The sequence below is a fragment of the Panulirus ornatus genome, chromosome 23, assembly GCF_036320965.1.
Source record: "Panulirus ornatus isolate Po-2019 chromosome 23, ASM3632096v1, whole genome shotgun sequence".
Classification (NCBI taxonomy): domain Eukaryota; kingdom Metazoa; phylum Arthropoda; class Malacostraca; order Decapoda; family Palinuridae; genus Panulirus; species Panulirus ornatus.
This window is the reverse complement of record NC_092246.1, coordinates 16716476-16738644: the sequence shown is the minus strand read 5'-3', so window position 1 is coordinate 16738644 and position 22169 is coordinate 16716476. Positions and strand designations below refer to the sequence as shown.

General features: G+C 41.7%; 1 protein-coding gene across 1 annotated transcript in view; it reads right to left on the bottom strand.

Annotated features, from left to right (window-relative positions):
* Positions 1 to 22169, bottom strand: part of Ufd4 (ubiquitin fusion-degradation 4-like) — a 497787-nt gene that overhangs the window by 42606 nt on the left and 433012 nt on the right. The window contains exons 28-30 of the mRNA XM_071676899.1: positions 17992 to 18141; positions 16173 to 16290; positions 11695 to 11935 (exon numbers count right to left, since the gene is read on the bottom strand). Of these exons, the coding sequence (XP_071533000.1) occupies positions 11695 to 11935; positions 16173 to 16290; positions 17992 to 18141 (509 nt within the window). The remainder of the gene's footprint in view (positions 1 to 11694; positions 11936 to 16172; positions 16291 to 17991; positions 18142 to 22169) is intronic.

The window sequence follows — 22169 nt, the reverse complement described above, 5'->3', positions numbered from 1 at the left end:
TAAAGTAAATATTTAAGGTACGAATTTAACATTCAAGAAGATTTCTTTCTTGTAGGTAGTAGGTGGAATGCAGCCACTGACCAGGAAGTCACATTACCAGTGGTACCAGCCTGGGTATCAGGAGGATCAGCGATTGTGGTGTAGTGAACCAGCACTTATGTGATTGTCAAGATACACTCCTTTGACCCAGGTAGCTGTCTTTTCTTTCTCCCTTACTCACACATGGCTGCTGGCATTCTGTCCACAAACATACAATCTCTTTTTGTCACAAGTAACACTTGACAAATACTTATGGCAAAATGGTAGGAGCAATAGATAGATAAAGTAGGACTGGATATTAAACAAAAGCATTAGGGACAAGGAGTACATATAATCATTAACTGGGAGCATAAGGTAGAAGTAGTAGGTTAGAACATTTGATAGACACATTAGGTTGTAGTAGTTGCTGGGAACATTAGGTAAGAGCCTCTAAACATATCCTTTCCCTTGTCTCTTATTTTCTCTTTCATAATCCTCTCTATAATCTAATTAAGGAATGGCCTTGATGCGGACTTTTGTCAGTGACTGAAAAAATCTACCAAATGTTCCCACCTATTACTTCCATCTATTGCTCCAACCATTTCATCATAGGGCAAGGTTAGTGCAGAGCGCTCACTGCAAGAAAATCTAGAGTTAAGAAGAATGAGGTGGGCAAGTTAATTCTTAACAAGTGATATGTGTGACATGGTGCAACTGTATGATTGTGGACAGAAATGCCAGCAATCCACATATAGGTGAGCAGAAATAAAAGACAACTACACGGGTCACAGGAGTGCAGCTTGACATCCACTGAAGTGCTGGTTCACTACACAGCCATCACTAACCCTCTCGATACCCATGAGGGTAGCATTGGTAATACACCACCCTGGTCAATGAATGCCTACCAACTACTACTGGACTTATATATAAATAAGGTAATCAACTGGAATTTGAGACAATAAATATCATGCATGGAAATTCATAGTGAGGGGGGTCAATTTACAGAAAATATAAGAAATGATTATACCAAATTGGCATCTGCATCAACTGCCAACTTTCATCTCGTTAAGGTAATTAATTCTTTTTTTTTTTATTTTGAGCAACAAGGAATTTGATCTATTTACCTACGTCAAATCTGAATGTTACTATGCCTCCTATCTTCATTCAAGTGAGGCATGGGCTAAAGATAGGGTTGTACGGAGTGGGATAGATATGTTAAAAATGAAAGGTTTGAGGACAATATGTGGTGAGAGGTGATTTGATTGAGTAAGTAATGAAAGGGTAAGAGATGTGTGGTATTAAAAAGTGTGTGGTTGAGAGAGCAGAAGAGGGTGTGTTGAAATGGTTTGGATGTATGGAGAAAATGGGTGAAGAAAGATTGACACAGGATATATGTGTCAGAGGTGAAGGGAACAAGGAGAACCAGGAGACCAAACAGGAGGTGGCAGGATGGAGTGAAAAAGATTTTGAACAATTGGGGCTTGAACATACAGGAGGGTGAAAGGCGTGCAAGGAATAGAGTTGGTTAGAACAATGTGGTATACCGGGGTTTCGATGTGCTGTCAAATGGATTGGACCAGGGGATGTGAAGTGTCTGGGGTAAACTATGGAAAGTTTTGTGGGGCCTGGATGTGGATAGGGAGCTGTGGTTTTCATGCATTACACATGACAGCTAGAGACTGAGTGTGAACGAAAGTGGCCTTTGTTGTCTTTTCCTGGTGCTACCTCACGCACACGTGGTGGGCAGGGGGGTGCCATTTCATGTGTGACAGGGTGGTGGCAGGAATGGATGAAGGCAGCATGTATGAATATGTACATGTGTATATATGTATATGTCTGTGTATGTATATGCATGTATATGTTGAAATGTATATACTTTATATTTTGCTTTGTTGCTGTCTCCCGCGTTTGCAAGGTAGCGCAAGGAAACAGACGAAAGAAATGGCCCAACCCACCCACATACACGTCCACACACGCAAATATACATACCCATACATCTCAATGTACACATATACATACACACACGACACATACATATATACACATGCACACAATTCACACTGTCTGCCTTTATTCATTCCCATCGCCACCTCGCCACACATGGAATAACATCCCCCTCCCCCCTCATGTGTGCGAGGTAGCGCTAGGAAAAGACAACAAAGGTCCCATTCATTCACACTCAGTCTCTAGCTGTCATGTAATAATGCCCGAAACCACAGCTCCCTTCCCACATCCAGGCCCCACACAACTTTCCATGGTTTACCCGACGCTTCAAATGCCCTGATTCAATCCACTGACAGCACGTCGACCCTGGTATACCACATTGATCCAATTCACTCCATTCCTTGCACCCCTTTCACCCTCCTGCATGTTCAGGCCCCGATCACTCAAAATCTTTTTCACTCCATCTTTCCACCTCCAATTTGGTCTCCCACTTCTCCTCGTTCCCTCCACCTCCGACACATATATCCTCTTGGTCAATCTTTCCTCACTCATTCTCTCCATGTGACCAAACCATTTCAAAACACCCTCTTCTGCTCTTTCAACCACTCTTTTTATTTCCACACAACTCTCTTACCCTTACATTACTTACTCGATCAAACCACCTCACACCACACATTGTCCTCAAACATCTCATTTCCAGCACATCCACCCTCTTGCGCACAACTCTATCCATAGCCCACGCCTCGCAACCATACAACATTGTTGGAACCACTATTCCTTCAAACATAGCCATTTTTGCTTTCAGAGATAATGTTCTCGACTTCCACACATTCTTCAAGGCTCCCAGGATTTTCGCCCCCTCCCCCATCCTATCATTCACTTCCGCTTCCATGGTTCCATCCGCTGCCAGATCCACTCCCAGATATCTAAAACACTTTACTTCCTCTAGTTTTTCTCCATTCAAACTTTCCTCCCAACTGACTTGACCCTCAACCTTACTGTACCTAATAACCTTGCTCTTATTCACATTTACTCAACTTTCTTCTTTCACACACTTTACCAAACTCAGTCACCAACTTCTGCAGTTTCTCACATGAACCAGCCACCAGCGCTGTATCATCAGCGAACAACAACTGACTCACTTCCCAAGCTCTCTCATCCACAACAGACTTCATACTTACCCCTCTTTCCAAAACTCTTGCATTCACCTCCCTAACAACCCCATCCATAAACAAATTAAACAACCATGGAGACATCACCCACCCCTGCCGCAAACCTACATTCACTGAGAACCAATCACTTTCCTCTCTTCCTACACGTACACATGCCTTACATCCTCAATAAAAACTTTTCACTGCTTCTAACAACTTGCCTCCCACACCATATATTCTTTGTACCTTCCACAGAGCATCTCTATCAACTCTATCATATGCCTTCTCCAGATCCACAAATGCTACGTACAAATCCATTTCCTTTTCTAAGTATTTCTCACATACATTCTTCAAAGCAAACACCTGATCCACACATCCTCTACCACTTCTGACACCACACTGCTCTTCCCCAATCTGATGCTCTGTATATGCCTTCACCCTTTCAATCAATACCCTCCCATATAATTTACCAGGTATACTCAACAAACTTATACCTCTGTAATTTGAGCACTCACTCTTATCCCCTTTGCCTTTGTACAATGGCACTATGCACGCATTCCGCCAATCCTCAGGCACCTCACCATGAATCACACATACATTAAATAACCTTACCAACCAGTCAACAATACAGTCACCCACTTTTTTAATAAATTCCACTGCAATACCATCCAAAGCTGCTGCCTTGCCGGCTTTCATCTTCCGCAAAGCTTTTACTACCTCTTCTCTGTTTACCAAATCATTTTCCCTAACCCTCTCACTTTGCACACCACCTTGACCAAAACACCCTATATCTGCCTATACAAGCATTCCGACAATCCTCAGGCACCTCACCCTGAATCATACATACATTAAATAACCTTACCAACCAGTCAACAATACACTCACCCCCTTTTTCAATAAATTTGACTGCAATACCATCCAAGCCTGCTGCCTTGCTGGCTTTCATCTTCTGCAAAGCTTTTACTACCTCTTCTCTGTTTACCAAATCATTTTCCCTAACCCTCTCACTTTGCACACCACCTCGACCAAAACACCCTATATCTGCCACTCTATCATCAAACACATTGAACAAACTTTCAAAATACTCACTCCATCTCCTTCTCACATCACCACTACTTGTTATCACCTCCCCATTAGCCCCCTTCACTGAAGTTCCCATTTGCTCCCTTGTCTTACGCACTTTATTTACCTCCTTCCAGAACATCTTTTTATTCTCCCTAGAATTTAATGATACTCTCTCACCCCAACTCTCATTTGCCCTCTTTTTCACCTCTTGCACCTTTCTCTTGACCTCCTACCTCTTTCTTTTATACATCTCCCATTCATTTGCATTTTTTCCCTGCAAAAACTGTCCAAATGCCTCTCTCTTATCTTTCACTAATAATCTTACTTCTTCATCCCACCACTCACAACCCTTCTAATCAACCCACCTCCCACGCTTCTCATGCCACAAGCATCTTTTGCGCAAGCCATCACTGCTTCCCTAAATACATCCCATTCCTCCCCCACTCCCCTTATCTCCTTTGTTCTCACCTTTTTCCATTCTGTACTCAGTCTCTCCTGGTACTTCCTCACACAAGTCTCCTTCCCAAGCGCACTTACTCTCACCACCCTCTTCACCCCAACATTCTCTCTTCTTTTCTGAAAACCCCCACAAATCTTCACCTTCGCCTCTACAAGATAAAGATTAGACATCCCTCCAGTTGCACCTCTCAGCACATTAACATCCAAAAGTCTCTCTTTCGCGTGCCTGTCAATAAACACGTAATCCAATAACGCTCTCTGGCCATCTCTCCTACTTACTTACGTATACTTATGTATATCTCACTTTTTAAACCAGGTATTCCCAATTACCGGTCCTTTTTCAGCACATAAATCTACAAGCTCTTCTCCATTTCCATTTACAACACTGAACACCCCATGTATACCAATTATTCCCTCAACTGCCACATTACTCACCTTTGCATTCAAATCACCCATCACTATCGCCCGGTCTTGTGCATCAAAACCACTAACACACTCATTCAGCTGCTCCCAAAACACTTGCCTCTCATGATCTTCCTTCTCATGCCCAGGTGCATATGCACCAATAATCACCCATCTCTCTCCATCAACTTTCAGTTTTACCCATATTAATCTAGAATTTACTTTATTACATTCTATCACATACTCCCACAACTCCTGTTTCAGGAGCAGTGCTACTCCTTCCCTTGCTCTTGTCCTCTCACTAACCTCTGACTTTACTCCCAAGACACTCCCAAACCACTCTTCCCCTTTATCCTTGAGCTTCGTTTCACTCAGAGCCAAAACATCCAGGTTCCTTTCCTCAAACATACTACCTATCTCTCCTTTTTTCACATCTTGGTTACATCGACACACATTTAGACACCCCAATAATATTTTTTTTTTTTTTGTCGCTGTCTCCCGCGTTTGCGAGGTAGCGCAAGGAAACAGACGAAAGAAATGGCCCAACCCACCCCCATACACATGTATATACATACGTCCACACACGCAAATATATCCGTGGTTTACCCCAGACGCTTCACATGCCATGATTCAACCCACTGACAGCACGTCAACCCCGGTATACCACATCGATCCAATTCACTCTATTCCTTGCCCTCCTTTCACCCTCCTGCATGTTCAGGCCCCGATCACACAAAATCTTTTTCACCCCATCTTTCCACCTCCAATTTGGTCTCCCACTTCCCCTCGTTCCCTCGACCTCCGACACATATATCCTCTTGATATATGATACAGCGCTGGTGGCTGATTCATGTGAGAAACTGCAGAAGCTGGTGACTGAGTTTGGTAAAGTGTGTGAAAGAAGAAAGTTAAGAGTAAATGTGAACAAGAGCAAGGTTATTAGGTACAGTAGGGTTGAGGGTCAAGTCAATTGGGAGGTAAGTTTGAATGGAGAAAAACTGGAGGAAGTTAAGTGTTTTAGATATCTGGGAGTGGATCTGGCAGCGGATGGAACCGTGGAAGTGGAAGTGGATCATAGGGTGGGGGAGGGGGCAAAAATTCTAGGAGCCTTGAAGAATGTGTGGAAGTCGAGAACATTATCTCGGAAAGCAAAAATGGGTATGTTTGAAGGAATAGTGGTTCCAACAATGTTGTATGGTTGCGAGGCGTGGGCTATGGATACAGTTGTGCGCAGGAGGATGGATGTGCTGGAAATGAGATGTTTGAGGACAATGTGTGGTGTGAGGTGGTTTGATCGAGTGAGTAACGTAAGGGTAAGAGAGATGTGTGGAAATAAAAAGAGCGTGGTTGAGAGAGCAGAAGAGGGTTTTGAAATGGTTTGGGCACATGGAGAGAATGAGTGAGGAAAGATTGACCAAGAGGAATAATAATAATAATAATAATAATAATAATAATAATAATAATAATAATAATAATAATAAATAATAATATTATTCATTTATTTATTTTGCTTTGTCGCTGTCTCCTGCGTTTGCGAGGTAGCGCAAGGAAACAGACGAAAGAAATGGCCTAACCCACCCCCATACACATGTATATACATACACGTCCACACACGCAAAAATACATACCTATACATCTCAATGCACACATATATATATACACATACAGACATATACATACATACCCATACACACATTTCACACTGTCTGCCTTTATTCATTTCCATCGCCACCTCGCCACACATGGAATACCATCCCCCTCCCCCCTCATGTGTGCAAATAATAATAATAATAATAATAATACTAATAATAATAATAATAATAATAATAATAATAATATTATTATTATTCGTTTCACTCAGAGGGGACTAGAGGGGACGGGAGCGGGGGGCCAGAAATCCTCCCCTCCTTGTATTTTTTTTAACTTTCTAAAATGGGAAACAGAAGAAGGAGTCATGCGGGGAGTGCTCATCCTCCTCGAAGACTCAGACTGGGGTGTCTAAATGTGTGTGGATGTAACCAAGATGTAAAAAAAGGAGAGATAGGTAGTATGTTTGAGGAAAGGAACCTGGATGTTTTGGCTCTGAGTGAAACGAAGCTCAAGAGTAAAGGGGAAGAGTGGTTTGGGAATGTCTTGGGAGTAAAGTCAGGGGTTAGTGAGAGGACAAGAGCAAGGGAAGGAGTGGCAGTACTCCTGAAACAGGAGTTGTGGGAGTATGTGATAGAATGTAAGAAAGTAAATTCTCGATTAATATGGGTAAAACTGAAAGTTCATGGAGAGAGATGGGTGATTATTGGTGCATATGCACCTGGGCATGAGAAGAAAGATCATGAGAGGCAAGTGTTTTGGGAGCAGCTGAATGAGTGTGTTAGTGGTTTTGATGCACGAGACCGGGTTATAGTGATGGGTGATTTGAATGCAAAGGTGAGTAATGTGGCAGTTGAGGGAACAATTGGTATACATGGTGTGTTCAGTGTTGTAAATGGAAATGGTGAAGAGCTTGTAGATTTATGTGCTGAAAAAGGACTGGTGATTGGGAATACCTGGTTTAAAAAGCGAGATATACATAAGTATATGTATGTAAGTAGGAGAGATGGCCAGAGAGCGTTATTGGATTACGTGTTAATTGACAGGCGCGCGAAGAGAGACTTTTGGATGTTAATGTGCTGAGAGGTGCAACTGGAGGGATGTCTGATCATTATCTTGTGGAGGCTAAGGTGAAGATTTGTATGGGTTTTCAGAAGAGAAGAGTGAATGTTGGGGTGAAGAGGGTGGTGAGAGTAAGTGAGCTTGGGAAGGAGACTTGTGTGAGGATGTACCAGGAGAGACTGAGTACAGAATGGAAAAAGGTGAGAACAATGGAAGTAAGGGGAGTGAGCGAGGAATGGGATGTATTTAGGGAATCAGTGATGGATTGCACAAAAGATGCTTGTGGCATGAGAAGAGTGGGAGGTGGGTTGATTAGAAAGGGTAGTGAGTGGTGGGACGAAGAAGTAAGATTATTAGTGAAAGACAAGAGAGAGGCATTTGGACGATTTTTGCAGGGAAAAAATGCAATTGAGTGGGAGATGTATAAAAGAAAGAGACAGGAGGTCAAGAGAAAGGTGCAAGAGATGAAAAAGAGGGCAAATGAGAGTTGGGGTGAGAGAGTATCATTAAATTTTAGGGAGAATAAAAAGATGTTCTGGAAGGAGGTAAATAAAGTGCGTAAGACAAGGGAGCAAATGGTTCCCACCCTTCAGTGAAGGGTGCAAATGGGGAGGTGATAACAAGTAGTGGTGATGTGAGAAGGAGATGGAGTGAGTATTTTGAAGGTTTGTTGAATGTGTTTGATGATAGAGTGGCAGATATAGGGTGTTTTGGTTGAGGTGGTGTGCAAAGTGAGAGGGTTAGGGAAAATGATTTGGTAAACAGAGAAGAGGTAGTAAAAGCTTTGTGGATGATGAAAGCTGGCAAGGCAGCAGGTTTGGATGGTATTGCAGTGGAATTTATTAAAAAAGGGGGTGACTGTATTATTGACTGGTTGGTAAGGTTATTTAATGTATGTATGACTCATGGTGAGGTGCCTGAGGATTGGCGGAATGCGTGCATAGTGCCATTGTACAAAGGCAAAGGGGATAAGAGTGAGTGCTCAAATTACAGAGGTATAAGTTTGTTGAGTATTCCTGGTAAATTATATGGGAGGGTATTGATTGAGAGGGTGAAGGCATGTACAGAGCATCAGATTGGGGAAGAGCAGTGTGGTTTCAGAAGTGGTAGACGATGTGTGGATCAGGTGTTTGCTTTGAAGAATGTATGTGAGAAATACTTAGAAAAGCAAATGGATTTGTATGTAGCATTTATGGATCTGGAGAAGGCATATGATTGAGTTGATAGAGATGCTCTGTGGAAGGTATTAAGAATATATGGTGTGGGAGACAAGTTGTTAGAAGCAGTGAAAAGTTTTTATCGAGGATGTAAGGCATGTGTACGTGTAGAAAGAGAGGAGAGTGACTGGTTCTCAGTGAATGAAGGTTTGCGGCAGGGGTGTGTGATGTCTCCATGGTTGTTTAATTTGTTTATGGATGGGGTTGTTAGGGAGGTGAATGCAAGACTTTTGGAAAGAGGGGCAAGTATGAAGTCTGTTGGGGATGAGAGAGCTTGGGAAGTGAGTCAGTTGTTGTTCGCTGATGATACAGTGCTGGTGGCTGATTCATGTGAGAAACTGCAGAAGCTGGTGACTGAGTTTGGTAAAGTGTGTGAAAGAAGAAAGTTAAGAGTAAATGTGAACAAGAGCAAGGTTATTAGGTACAGTAGGGTTGAGGGTCAAGTCAATTGGGAGGTAAGTTTGAATGGAGAAAAACTGGAGGAAGTAAAGTGTTTTAGATATCTGGGAGTGGATCTGGCAGTGGATGGAACCATGGAAGCGGAAGTGAATCATAGGGTGGGGGAGGGGGCAAAAATCCTGGGAGCCTTGAAGAATGTGTGGAAGTCGAGAACATTATCTCTGAAAGCAAAAATGGGTATGTTTGAAGGAATAGTGGTTCCAACAATGTTGTATGGTTGCGAGGCGTGGGCTATGGATAGAGTTGTGCGCAGGAGGATGGATGTGCTGGAAATGAGATGTTTGAAAATAAAAAGAGCGTGGTTGAGAGAGCAGAACAGGGTGTTTTGAAATGGTTTGGGCACATGGAGAGAATGAGTGAGGAAAGATTGACCAAGAGGATATATGTGTCGGAGGTGGAGGGAACGAGGAGAAGTGGGAGACCAAATTGGAGGTGGAAAGATGGAGTGAAAAAGATTTTGTGTGATCGGGGCCTGAACATGCAGGAGGGTGAAAGGAGGGCAAGGAATAGAGTGAATTGGATCGATGTGGTATACCGGGGATGGCATGCTGTTAGTGGATTGAATCAGGGCATGTGAAGCGTCTGGGGTAAACCATGGAAAGCTGTGTAGGTATGTATATTTGCGTGTGTGGACGTATGTATATACATGTGTATGGGCGTGGGTTAAGCCATTTCTTTCGTCTGTTTCCTTGCGCTACCTTGCAAACGCGGGAGACAGCGAAAAAAAAAAAAAATAATAATAATAATAATGAGAGCTTGGGAAGTGAGTCAGTTGTTGTTCGCTGATGATACAGCGCTGGTGGCTGATTCATGTGAGAAACTGCAGAAGCTGGTGACTGAGTTTGGAAAAGTGTGTGGAAGAAGAAAGTTAAGAGTAAATGTGAATAAGAGCAAGGTTATTAGGTACAGTAGGGTTGAGGGTCAAGTTAATTGGGAGGTGAGTTTGAATGGAGAAAAACTGGAGGAAGTGAAGTGTTTTAGATATCTGGGAGTGGATCTGGCAGCGGATGGAACCATGGAAGCGGAAGTGGATCATAGGGTGGGGGAGGGGGCGAAAATCCTGGGGGCCTTGAAGAATGTGTGGAAGTCGAGAACATTATCTCGGAAAGCAAAAATGGGTATGTTTGAAGGAATAGTGGTTCCAACAATGTTGTATGGTTGCGAGGCGTGGGCTATGGATACAGTTGTGCGCAGGAGGATGGATGTGCTGGAAATGAGATGTTTGAGGACAATGTGTGGTGTGAGGTGGTTTGATCGAGTGAGTAACGTAAGGGTAAGAGAGATGTGTGGAAATAAAAAGAGCGTGGTTGAGAGAGCAGAAGAGGGTGTTTTGAAGTGGTTTGGGCACATGAAGAGGATGAGTGAGGAAAGATTGACCAAGAGGATATATGTGTCGGAGGTGGAGGGAACAAGGAGAAGAGGGAGACCAAATTGGAGGTGGAAAGATGGAGTGAAAAAGATTTTGTGTGATCGGGGCCTGAACATGCAGGAGGGTGAAAGGAGGGCAAGGAATAGAGTGAATTGGAGCGATGTGGTATACCGGGGTTGACGTGCTGTCAGTGGATTGAATCAGGGCATGTGAGGCGTCTGGGGTAAACCATGGAAAGCTGTGTAGGTATGTATATTTGCGTGTGTGCACGTATGTATATACATGTGTATGGGGGGGGGGGGTTGGGCCATTTCTTTCGTCTGTTTCCTTGCGCTACCTCGCAAACGCGGGAGACAGCAACAAAGTATAATAAATAAATAAATAAATAATAATAATAATAATAATAATAATAATAATAATAATAATAAAAATAATGCAGATACAGAAAGAGGCTAGAGTTCAAGGCCCAAATACAGAAAAACAATCCTGATGCAGGTGTAGTGCTGAAGACCAATTCCTTGAAGACACTATACAGATACCACAAATGAATAAAGTAAATCAAACCAAATATCTCCACAGGACAAAATCTATAAGAGAAATTTTCCTACATAATATATTTGTATCCCTAGGGATGGGGAGAAAGAATACTTCCCATGTATTCCCTGCGTGCCATAGAAGGCGACTAAAAGGGAAGGGAGCGGGGGGCTGAAAATCGTCCCATGTCATTTTTTTTTTTTTTTTTTTTTCCAAATGGAGGAATTGAGAAGGGGCCAGGTGAGGATATTTCCTCAAAGGCCCAGTCCTCTGTTCTTAACGCTACCTTGCTAATGCGAGAAATGGCAAATAGTATGAAAGAAAATATATTTAAAGGTGACTTAGCAATTTCTTTATAACTCCTGAGTTATCTACAAGCAAAACTTGCACATGAACTAGAATCCTCTAATTTTGTGGATAAACTTACGTATAAGTGGGTTCCCAAATTCGCCTAAGTCTTTCCTGTCGGGATGGAAAACTGGCAGCATGGACCAAAGTCTGGACGGCAGTGAATATTGTGGAAGATTTCTTGGTTATTGGTACTTCAACATCAGGAATTCCAGGAAGGTTGGGGCCACGAAGGGTCAAGCTAAGCCGAGGGCCACTAACCACTTCACTCGGAGCATCAGATAGATGGTCTTCTGTACCAGGGGCTGGAATCTCCAAATCTAAAGAGATGAAAAAAATTTCTTAGTATATCATTCAGAGCCTGCTGAACAATTAGTAACACTGATCACCCTTTCTACAAATACAATGAAGTGATATTACCCCATTAACTTTTGATCACAAGAACAAACTCATATACTGTACTGGAATAACCATAAAACAGTCATATATGAGGTAAAACAAATTGTTAACAATCTCCACATACATAACTCTTAACATTTTTTTTTTTTCAAACTATTTGCCATTTCCTGCGTTAGCAAGGTAGCATTAAGAACAGAGGACTGGGCCTCTGAGGGAATATCCTCACCTGGCCCCCTTCTCTGTTCCTTCTTTTGGAAAATAAAAAAAAAAAAAAGAGGGGAGGATTTCCAGCCCCCCGCTCCCTCCCCTTTTAGTCGCCTTCTACGACACGCAGGGAACACGTGGGAAGTATTCTTTCTCCCATATCCCCAGGGGTATGATAGATGTATCTATCTAAATTAAAAATAGCTTGTGGATCACTTAAAATCATATGAATCATCTCTTACTCAGAAATGGGGCGTGCATGAGGTTTAAGGTACTCTCTCCATGCTCATGACACTCAATCACTTTCAGCAATGCTGAGGTGTTTGTTGGATCTCTCAGCACATGCAGCACAGACACCATTCTCATCTGCCATGATTTAAGACAAAAGGTTTGTATAGCCTATTCGTCTCCAAATAAGCTTTTGGTTGTGGACTGGAGGCTGTTTTCAATGCATTACATATAATAGCTTCAGAAAGGATGTGAGCATAAGAGGCCTTTCCTTCGTCTGTTCTAGGCACTAACTTGCAAAAGTGGGAAACGGTGAAGATATGAAAATAGAAAATCGTACAGAGTCGTCTCCTCTCTAAAGCACATCTATTGACCCTGTTGATAATACCTTGAATTCAAATTTGTAAACATGTTACAAGATGGGAGTGTCTCAGATTTCTTATTATTCTTCTTCAGCTTTTGAAATAGTTCCCTGTACTTGGACATCAACTCATCTAGCTTTGTTTCAGGCAATATAATCATCCACAATGTTTTACACTTTAGCTCTACAGAGGAAGATTTCATTCTTTAATCTCTCTGTCTGTTACAGAATTCTAAGTCCTTTTGCATTCTCATGGTGTTGCCTGTGAAAAATCTTTTCATCTGAGCAATCTCCTAATACATCAAAGGACTAAAGATGTGTTCTCAGCTCCCACTAAAACTTCTTTTGCAAGCATAATGAATCCATTTGTTCAGCAGCTTCATATGCACTGATTACGGAGAAATTCATCTCTCTTACAATTTTTCACGTAATTTACATCATTTAAAAAAAAGAGGGCAAATGAGAGTTGGGGTGAGAGAGTATCATTAAATTTTAGGGAGAATAAAAAGATGTTCTGGAAGGAGGTAAATAAAGTGCTTAAGACAAGGGAGCAAATGGGAACTTCAGTGAAGGGCACTAATGGGGAGGTGATAACAAGTAGTGGTGATGTGAGGAGATGGAGTGAGTATTTTGAAGGTTTGTTGAATGTATCTGATGATAGAGTGGCAGATATAGGGTGTTTTGGTCGAGGTGGTGTGCAAAGTGAGAGGGTTAGGGAAAATGATTTGGTAAACAGAGAAGAGGTAGTAAAAGCTTTGCGGAAGATGAAAGCCGGCAAGGCAGCAGCTTTGGATGGTACATGCAATGGAATTTATTAAAAAAGGGGGTGACTTTATTGTTGACTGGTTGGTAAGGTTATTTAATGTATGTATGACTCATGGTGAGGTGCCTGAGGATTGGCGGAATGCGTGCATAGTGCCATTGAACAAAGGCAAAGGGGATAAGAGTGAGTGCTCAAATTACAGAGGTATAAGCTTGTTGAGTATTCCTGGTAAATTATATGGGAGGGTACTGATTGAGAGGGTGAAGGCATGTACAGAGCATCAGATTGGGGAAGAGCTGTGTGGTTTCAGAAGTGGTAGAGGATGTGTGGATCAGGTGTTTGCTTTGAAGAATGTATGTGAGAAATACTTAGAAAAGCAAATGGATTTGTATGTAGCATTTATGGATCTGGAGAAGGCATATGATAGAGTTGATAGAGATGCTCTGTGGAAGGTATTAAGAATATATGGTGTGGGAGGCAAGTTGTTAGAAGCAGTGAAAAGTTTTTATCGAGGATGTAAGGCATGTGTATGTGTAGGAAGAGAGAAAAGTGATTGGTTCTCAGTGAATGTAGGTTTGCGGCAGGGGTGTGTGATGTCTCCATGGTTGTTTAATTTGTTTTTGGATGGGGTTGTTAGGGAGGTGAATGCAAGAGTTTTGGAAAGAGGGGCAAGTGTGAAGTCTGTTGTGGATGAGAGAGCTTGGGAAGTGAGTCAGTTGTTGTTCGCTGATGATACAGCGCTGGTGGCTGATTCATGTGAGAAACTGCAGAAGCTGGTGACTGAGTTTGGTAAAGTGTGTGAAAGAAGAAAGTTAAGAGTAAATGTGAATAAGAGCAAGGTTATTAGGTACAGTAGGGTTGAGGGTCAAGTCAATTGGGAGGTAAGTTTGAATGGAGAAAAACTGGAGGAAGTAAAGTGTTTTAGATATCTGGGAGTGGATCTGGCAGTGGATGGAACCATGGATGTGGAAGTGAATCATAGGGTGGGGGAGGGGGCAAAAATCCTGGGAGCCTTGAAGAATGTGTGGAAGTCGAGAACATTATCTCTGAAAGCAAAAATGGCTATGTTTGAAGGAATAGTGGTTCCAGCGGTGTTGTATGGTTGCAAGGCGTGGGCTATGGACAGAGTTGTGCGCAGGAGGGTGGATGTGCTGGAAATGAGATGTTTGAGGACAATGTGTGGTGTGAGGTGGTTTGATCGAGTAAGTAATGTAAGGGTAAGAGAGATGTGTGGAAATAAAAAGAGCGTGGTTGAGAGAGCAGAAGAGGGTGTTTTGAAATGGTTTGGGCACATGGAGAGAATGAGTGAGGAAAGATTGACCAAGAGGATATATGTGTCGGAGGTGGAGGGAACAAGGAGAAGTGGGAGACCAAATTGGAGGTGGAAAGATGGAGTGAAAAAGATTTTGAGTGATCGGGGCCTGAACATGCAGGAGGGTGAAAGGCGGGCAAGGAATAGAGTGAATTGGATCGATGTGGTATACCGGGGTTGACGTGCTGTCAGTGGATTGAATCAGGGCATGTGAAGCATCTGGGGTAAACCATGGAAAGTTGTGTGGGGCCTGGATGTGGAAAGGGAGCTGTGGTTTCGGGTATTATTGCATGACAGCTAGAGACTGAGTGTGAACGAATGGGGCCTTTGTTGTCTTTTCCTAGCGCTACCTCGCACACATGAGGGGGAGGGGGATGGTATTCCATGTGTGGCGAGGTGGCGATGGGAATGAATAAAGGCAGAGTGTGAATTGTGTGCATGGGTATATATGTATGTGTCTGTGTGTGTATAGATATGTGTACACTGAGATGTATAGGTATGTATATTTGCGTGTGTGGACGTGTATGTATATACATGTGTATGGGGGTGGGTTGGGCCATTTCTTTCGTCTGTTTCCTTGCGCTACCTCGCAAACGCGGGAGACAGCGACAAAGCAAAATAAATAAATATAAAATGAAAAAATTATATTTCCTCTTGAGCCTGTATTGCTTAATTCAAGGTCTTCCACCAGAGATGTTTGGCCAGCTAGCCACTGTTTCAACTCTATGTTAACCCTGATTATGAAAACATCCATCATTTAGTTAATCACATTGAGTCACACAGGCATGAATAACCGATTAAACCAGGAAATTTTTTTTCTACTATAAATCTAAAGGTACCACTCACTTTCAAACATGAACCACACAAACTCTTACTTCCTTCTCCCCACAAACAAAACAATACCTTACACTTGCATTATCATTCCCAAGAAGTCTGACCCATTTGATTCTTCTTTCTATATACTGTAATCCATTTAACTATTTCTTTTCTCCATGAACTTCAGTAGTATTCTTATGGTTAACATACATGAAGCTTAAAGGACTATATAGTAAGAAAATAATGTACAGCACATACTAAAAGGGAGCGGGGGGCTGGAAATCCTCCCCTCTCGTTTTTTTTTTTTTTCCAAAAGAAGGAACAGAGAAGAGGGCCAGGTGAGGATATTCCCTCAAAGGCCCAGTCCTCTGTTCTTAACGCTACCTCGCTATCGCGGGAAATAGCGAATAGTATGGAAAAAAAAAAAAAAAAAAAAAAAAAATTTAGCATACAAACTTCAATCACTAAACTAACCTTGTGTCTGGTTTACATTGGTGCGTCCGGGTCGTGGGTCAAATGCAGGAATAAGTGCTGAAAACTGTCTCTTAATTACGAAATCATCATCCCAACCTCTTCTCTTCCCATTTCGAACCTGCTGGAGATTAGTACTCTATACTACTAAAAAGCTCAGTAGTGTTGTTCTATGATTAAAAAGGAAAGAACTGATAATAAAATAATTATAATTCTATGAACACTGCATTCAAGAATAAAGATGTAATAATATCATACCTGACCTATGACAGAAAACAGGATCTAATTCCTGTTAAAAGAGAAAAACTGGAGAAAAAAAGAATTAACTGAGTTACAGTAAATGATTGTTTTTGTTAGTTCTGGTTAGGTAGTTTCATCTGATATCAGGTTAGGTCAAGTTGGGTCAGCTCTAGTTTGAAAGTGACAGAGGGAAAACAGCCTCAACAAAACTTAAGAACTGCATAATGGATGTGGGTCTGTTACTGAAAACCAACTTGCTGATGACTGATCCCAAGCAGACTTTTCAAAGATGTTAACAAGGTGGCGTTAAGAACAAATACATGAGGCTAAGAGAGGGGAAGGAGAAATCTTCCTTGGCTCTTTTCTCCATTTCTTCTTTTGAAAAATAATACAAGGGAAGATTTTGAGTGACGTGCTCCTGTTCCACTTCATAAGGCTCTATAATATGGAGGAGATATTGAAATAGCCACAAAACTGTTGAATAGAATTTCTGAGAGTACCCAAAAAATTAAACATGTCCAGATGATGTAAAAAACGATAAAGCATAAAAGAGCAGAGAATTTTAATCATAATAAAACTTATTCTTTTCCAAAACAACCAACACCCTTCCTAGTACTTTTGCTAGAACACCTAAGGTAGCCTATAAAGACCACACTACTTGTCCTTTGTGAAACATGAGATCAAACTGTAATTGATATCATATACTTACAGAATATTTGGTCATCTTCAACTCAACATTATTTAAACACAGAATCTTATTTATTCAGTATTTACATATTGCAGTTTTGTCTCCTGTTTCATGGAGGACTAGTACTCAGGTGCTGCTTTGTCAATAGGTGGCACTGGTGCCAGTGTGGAGGTGCCTTAAATGAGGGTTCTGTTTACAAAATGGTTAATCGTGTGAGGCTGATGCCTCACATCAGTATTAACAAATGTACCCAAGTTCTAACTTCCCATAATTCACTAACTTATTCAAGTATGGGAGCTGACTAATGTGTAAATTAACATATACCATGATGTATGATTACTGTGGTGAGTGAAGTAGATGCAGTAGTGCTGACAAAGCAGAGCCTGCATTTATCTTGGAAATCTTACTGGTAATTTTACCATAACACCATTGAAACACTGCTTATCTGAATTACTAACATAGAACTATACTTTTGGAAAACATCAGACACATATCTGGGGGAAAGCCATCTTCCTATGAAAGAAGAATTGTTCCTTAGTAGGAAGTGAAGATGATTAACTTGAGACCATCAGTTACATAAGTATATATGCTATGTGGATAGGGAGTTGTGGTTTCAGTACATTACACATGACAGTTAAGAGACTGAGTGTGAATGAATGTGGCCTTTTTTGTGTTTTTTCCTGGTGCTATCTCACTGACATAGGGAGTGGTGATGCTGTTTCCTGTGGAGTAGGGTGGTGCTGGGAATGGATGAAGACAAGCGAGTATGAATATGTACATATATGTATATAATTTCATACGGGTATGAGTGATCTTCTGAGGTTACCTGATCCACCCTATGGAACTTACAAAGGAGTAATGACAAAACAAAGACAGAAAGGTATATAATCTTACAGTTACTTCATAGCACTCCTCCTCTTCCTCATAATCTTCATCATCCTCATCATTGTCATCATCATCATTTTCATCATCATCTGGATCAGGTAATTCATCATCTGTAAGCTCTGCTAGAAGTGTACTTGCTCGACAACTCTCCAAGAAATCCTAAAATTCAACATAACAATTAACCAAACAATTCATAATAATCAGAACAAAAAATTATCTGCAAAATATTTATGGGTCACAAAATAAGCATTTATTTACAATTAGTGGCTATTTTTCTACATAATCAATCCAACATATCAAAATAAAAAGCTTTATTTCATTCCCACACTTTACACATGCAATGCTGAAGCCTCCCTAATCAATCATGCCTGCTTTGCTGGAACAGCACATTCATTCTTGTCATAAGTACCCACAGGGACTATGCTCCCTGCAACTCAAAAGCAAATTCTAACTAAACTAACTTCAAACTTCTTCACATTATAAACCTTTATATAAAATCCCAACCTTCCCTAACATCATATAAAAGTTCTCTCCAGGAAACTTTCAAATCACCCAGTCCATTTAAAATTCCATATTCCAGTATCCAACTCTTAAACATAATTGTCCATTACAATATCTCTAAAGCAATATTTTATCCTTTTCCAAAGTAATTTCATAAACATATATACCTTTGACCTTTAAAAAAAAAAAGCAGTTGACATCAACTGATATGCTCTTAGAGAACAGTAACCAATATCAGTTAACTTTTTCCATTAGTTTAAGGATTCAGCTGCATTATTGTACTATTAGTAGCCTTTTTTTTTTTTTCTTAAGTGACTAACATGGCACAGACATATATGCTCTAATCAAGGCATTTTCAGGTGAAGGAAAAGAAAAATGAAAAGAAAGAAGAAATTAACCAAGGTTCTGCAGGTATCTAAAGACCTGACTCTTATGGGAAGAAATGTTGAATGAAAAGGGAAAGAAAACATGGAAGAGAATTTCAGTTTAACTGTTTGAGGGAAAGAAAAGGTACCATAACAGCCAATCCCTGAGTGGCTGGTTTCCTCACAGAAACTGTGGTTAGCAACAGACAAACATGTCCCACAATTCCAAAACTTGAGGGTGCGAACACACACAGTTCATGAGAACAATGGCCAATTCAATACCTACAGGATAGAATGTAGCAACATCATGACATGTGGAGAGGAAAGGCTGAAGAGAAGTAATACCAAGAGAATTAATAAGATACAGGGGTTTTCATCTTTTCTATCACTGGAAATGCATGGAAAAAAAATCTGCTCCCCTTACAACCCCAACATCCACTAACATAAGCCCATGTTCATCTACATGAAGGTCATGCATACAAAATGACCCCACAGAAAGCACATAGTTTGTTGCATGGCCTGTGCTATTAGAAAAAAAATTATATACATTTTTTTTTTTTTTTTTTATACTTTGTCGCTGTCTCCCGCGTTTGCGAGGTAGCGCAAGGAAACAGACGAAAGAAATGGCCCAACCCCCCCCCCCCCCCATACACATGTACATACACACGTCCACACACACAAATATACATACCTACACAGCTTTCCATGGTTTACCCCAGACGCTTCACATGCCTTGCTTCAATCCACTGACAGCACGTCAACCCCTGTATACCACATGACTCCAATTCACTCTATTCCTTGCCCTCCTTTCACCCTCCTGCATGTTCAGGCCCCGATCACACAAAATCTTTTTCACTCCATCTTTCCACCTCCAATTTGGTCTCCCTCTTCTCCTCGTTCCCTCCACCTCCGACACATATATCCTCTTGGTCAATCTCTCCTCACTCATTCTCTCCATGTGCCCAAACCATTTCAAAACACCCTCTTCTGCTCTCTCAACCACGCTCTTTTTATTTCCACACATCTCTCTTACCCTTACGTTACTTACTCGATCAAACCACCTCACACCACACATTGTCCTCAAACATCTCATTTCCAGCACATCCATCCTCCTGCGCACATCTCTATCCATAGCCCACGCCTCGCAACCATACAGCATTGTTGGAACCACTATTCCTCAAACATACCCATTTTAGCTTTCCGAGATAATGTTCTCGACTTCCACACATTTTTCAAGGCTCCCAAAATTTTCGCCCCCTCCCCCACCCTATGATCCACTTCCGCTTCCATGGTTCCATCCGCTGACAGGTCCACTCCCAGATATCTAAAACACTTCACTTCCTCCAGTTTTTCTCCATTCAAACTCACCTCCCAATTGACTTGACCCTCACCCCTACTGTACCTAATAACCTTGCTCTTATTCACATTTACTCTCAACTTTCTTCTTCCACACACTTTACCAAACTCAGTCACCAGCTTCTGCAGTTTCTCACATGAATCAGCCACCAGCGCTGTATCATCAGCGAACAACAATTGACTCACTTCCCAAGCTCTCTCATCCCCAACAGACTTCATACTTGCCCCTCTTTCCAGGACTCTTGCATTTACCTCCTTTACAACCCCATCCATAAACAAATTAAACAACCATGGAGACATCACACACCCCTGCCGCAAACCTACATTCACTGAGAACCAATCACTTTCCTCTCTTCCTACACGTACACATGCCTTACATCCTCGATAAAAACTTTTCACTGCTTCTAACAACTTGCCTCCCACACCATATATTCTTAATACCTTCCACAGAGCATCTCTATCAACTCTATCATATGCCTTCTCCAGATCCATAAATGCTACATACAAATCCATTTGCTTTTCTAAGTATTTCTCACATACATTCTTCAAAGCAAACACCTGATCCACACATCCTCTACCACTTCTGAAACCGCACTGCTCTTCCCCAATCTGATGCTCTGTACATGCCTTCACCCTCTCAATCAATACCCTCCCATATAATTTACCAGGAATACTCAACAAACTTATACCTCTGTAATTTGAGCACTCACTCTTATCCCCTTTGCCTTTGTACAATGGCACTATGCACGCATTCCGCCAATCCTCAGGCACCTCACCATGAGTCATACATACATTAAATAACCTTACCAACCAGTCAACAATACAGTCACCCCCTTTCTTAATAAATTCCACTGCAATACCATCCAAACCTGCTGCCTTGCCGGCTTTCATCTTCCGCAAAGCTTTTACTACCTCTTCTCTGTTTACCTAACCCTCTCACTTTGCACACCACCTCGACCAAAACACCCTATATCTGCCACTCTGTCATCAGACACATTCAACAAACCTTCAAAATACTCATTCCATCTCCTTCTCACATCACCGCTACTTGTTATCACCTCCCCATTTACGCCCTTCACTGAAGTTCCCATTTGCTCCCTTGTCTTACGCACCCTATTTACCTCCTTCCAGAACATCTTTTTATTCTCCCTAAAATTTACTGATAGTCTCTCACCCCAACTCTCATTTGCCCTTTTTTTCACCTCTTGCACCTTTCTCTTGACCTCCTGTCTCTTTCTTTTATACTTCTCCCACTCAATTGCATTTTTTCCCTGCAAAAATCGTCCAAATGCCTCTCTCTTCTCTTTCACTAATACTCTTACTTCTTCATCCCACCACTCACTACCCTTTCTAAACAGCCCACCTCCCACTCTTCTCATGCCACAAGCATCTTTTGCGCAATCCATCACTGATTCCCTAAATACATCCCATTCCTCCCCGACTCCCCTTACTTCCATTGTTCTCACCTTTTTCCATTCTGTACATATATATATATTTTTTTTTTTTTTTTTTTTTTATACTTTGTCGCTGTCTCCCGCGTTTGCGAGGTAGCGCAAGGAAACAGACGAAAGAAATGGCCCAACCCCCCCCCCATACACATGTACATACACACGTCCACACACGCAAATATACATACCTACACAGCTTTCCATGGTTTACCCCAGACGCTTCACATGCCTTGCTTCAATCCACTGACAGCACGTCAACCCCTGTATACCACATGACTCCAATTCACTCTATTTCTTGCCCTCCTTTCACCCTCCTGCATGTTCAGGCCCCGATCACACAAAATCTTTTTCACTCCATCTTTCCACCTCCAATTTGGTCTCCCTCTTCTCCTCGTTCCCTCCACCTCCGACACATATATCCTCTTGGTCAATCTCTCCTCACTCATTCTCTCCAAGTGCCCAAACCATTTCAAAACACCCTCTTCTGCTCTCTCAACCACGCTCTTTTTATTTCCAC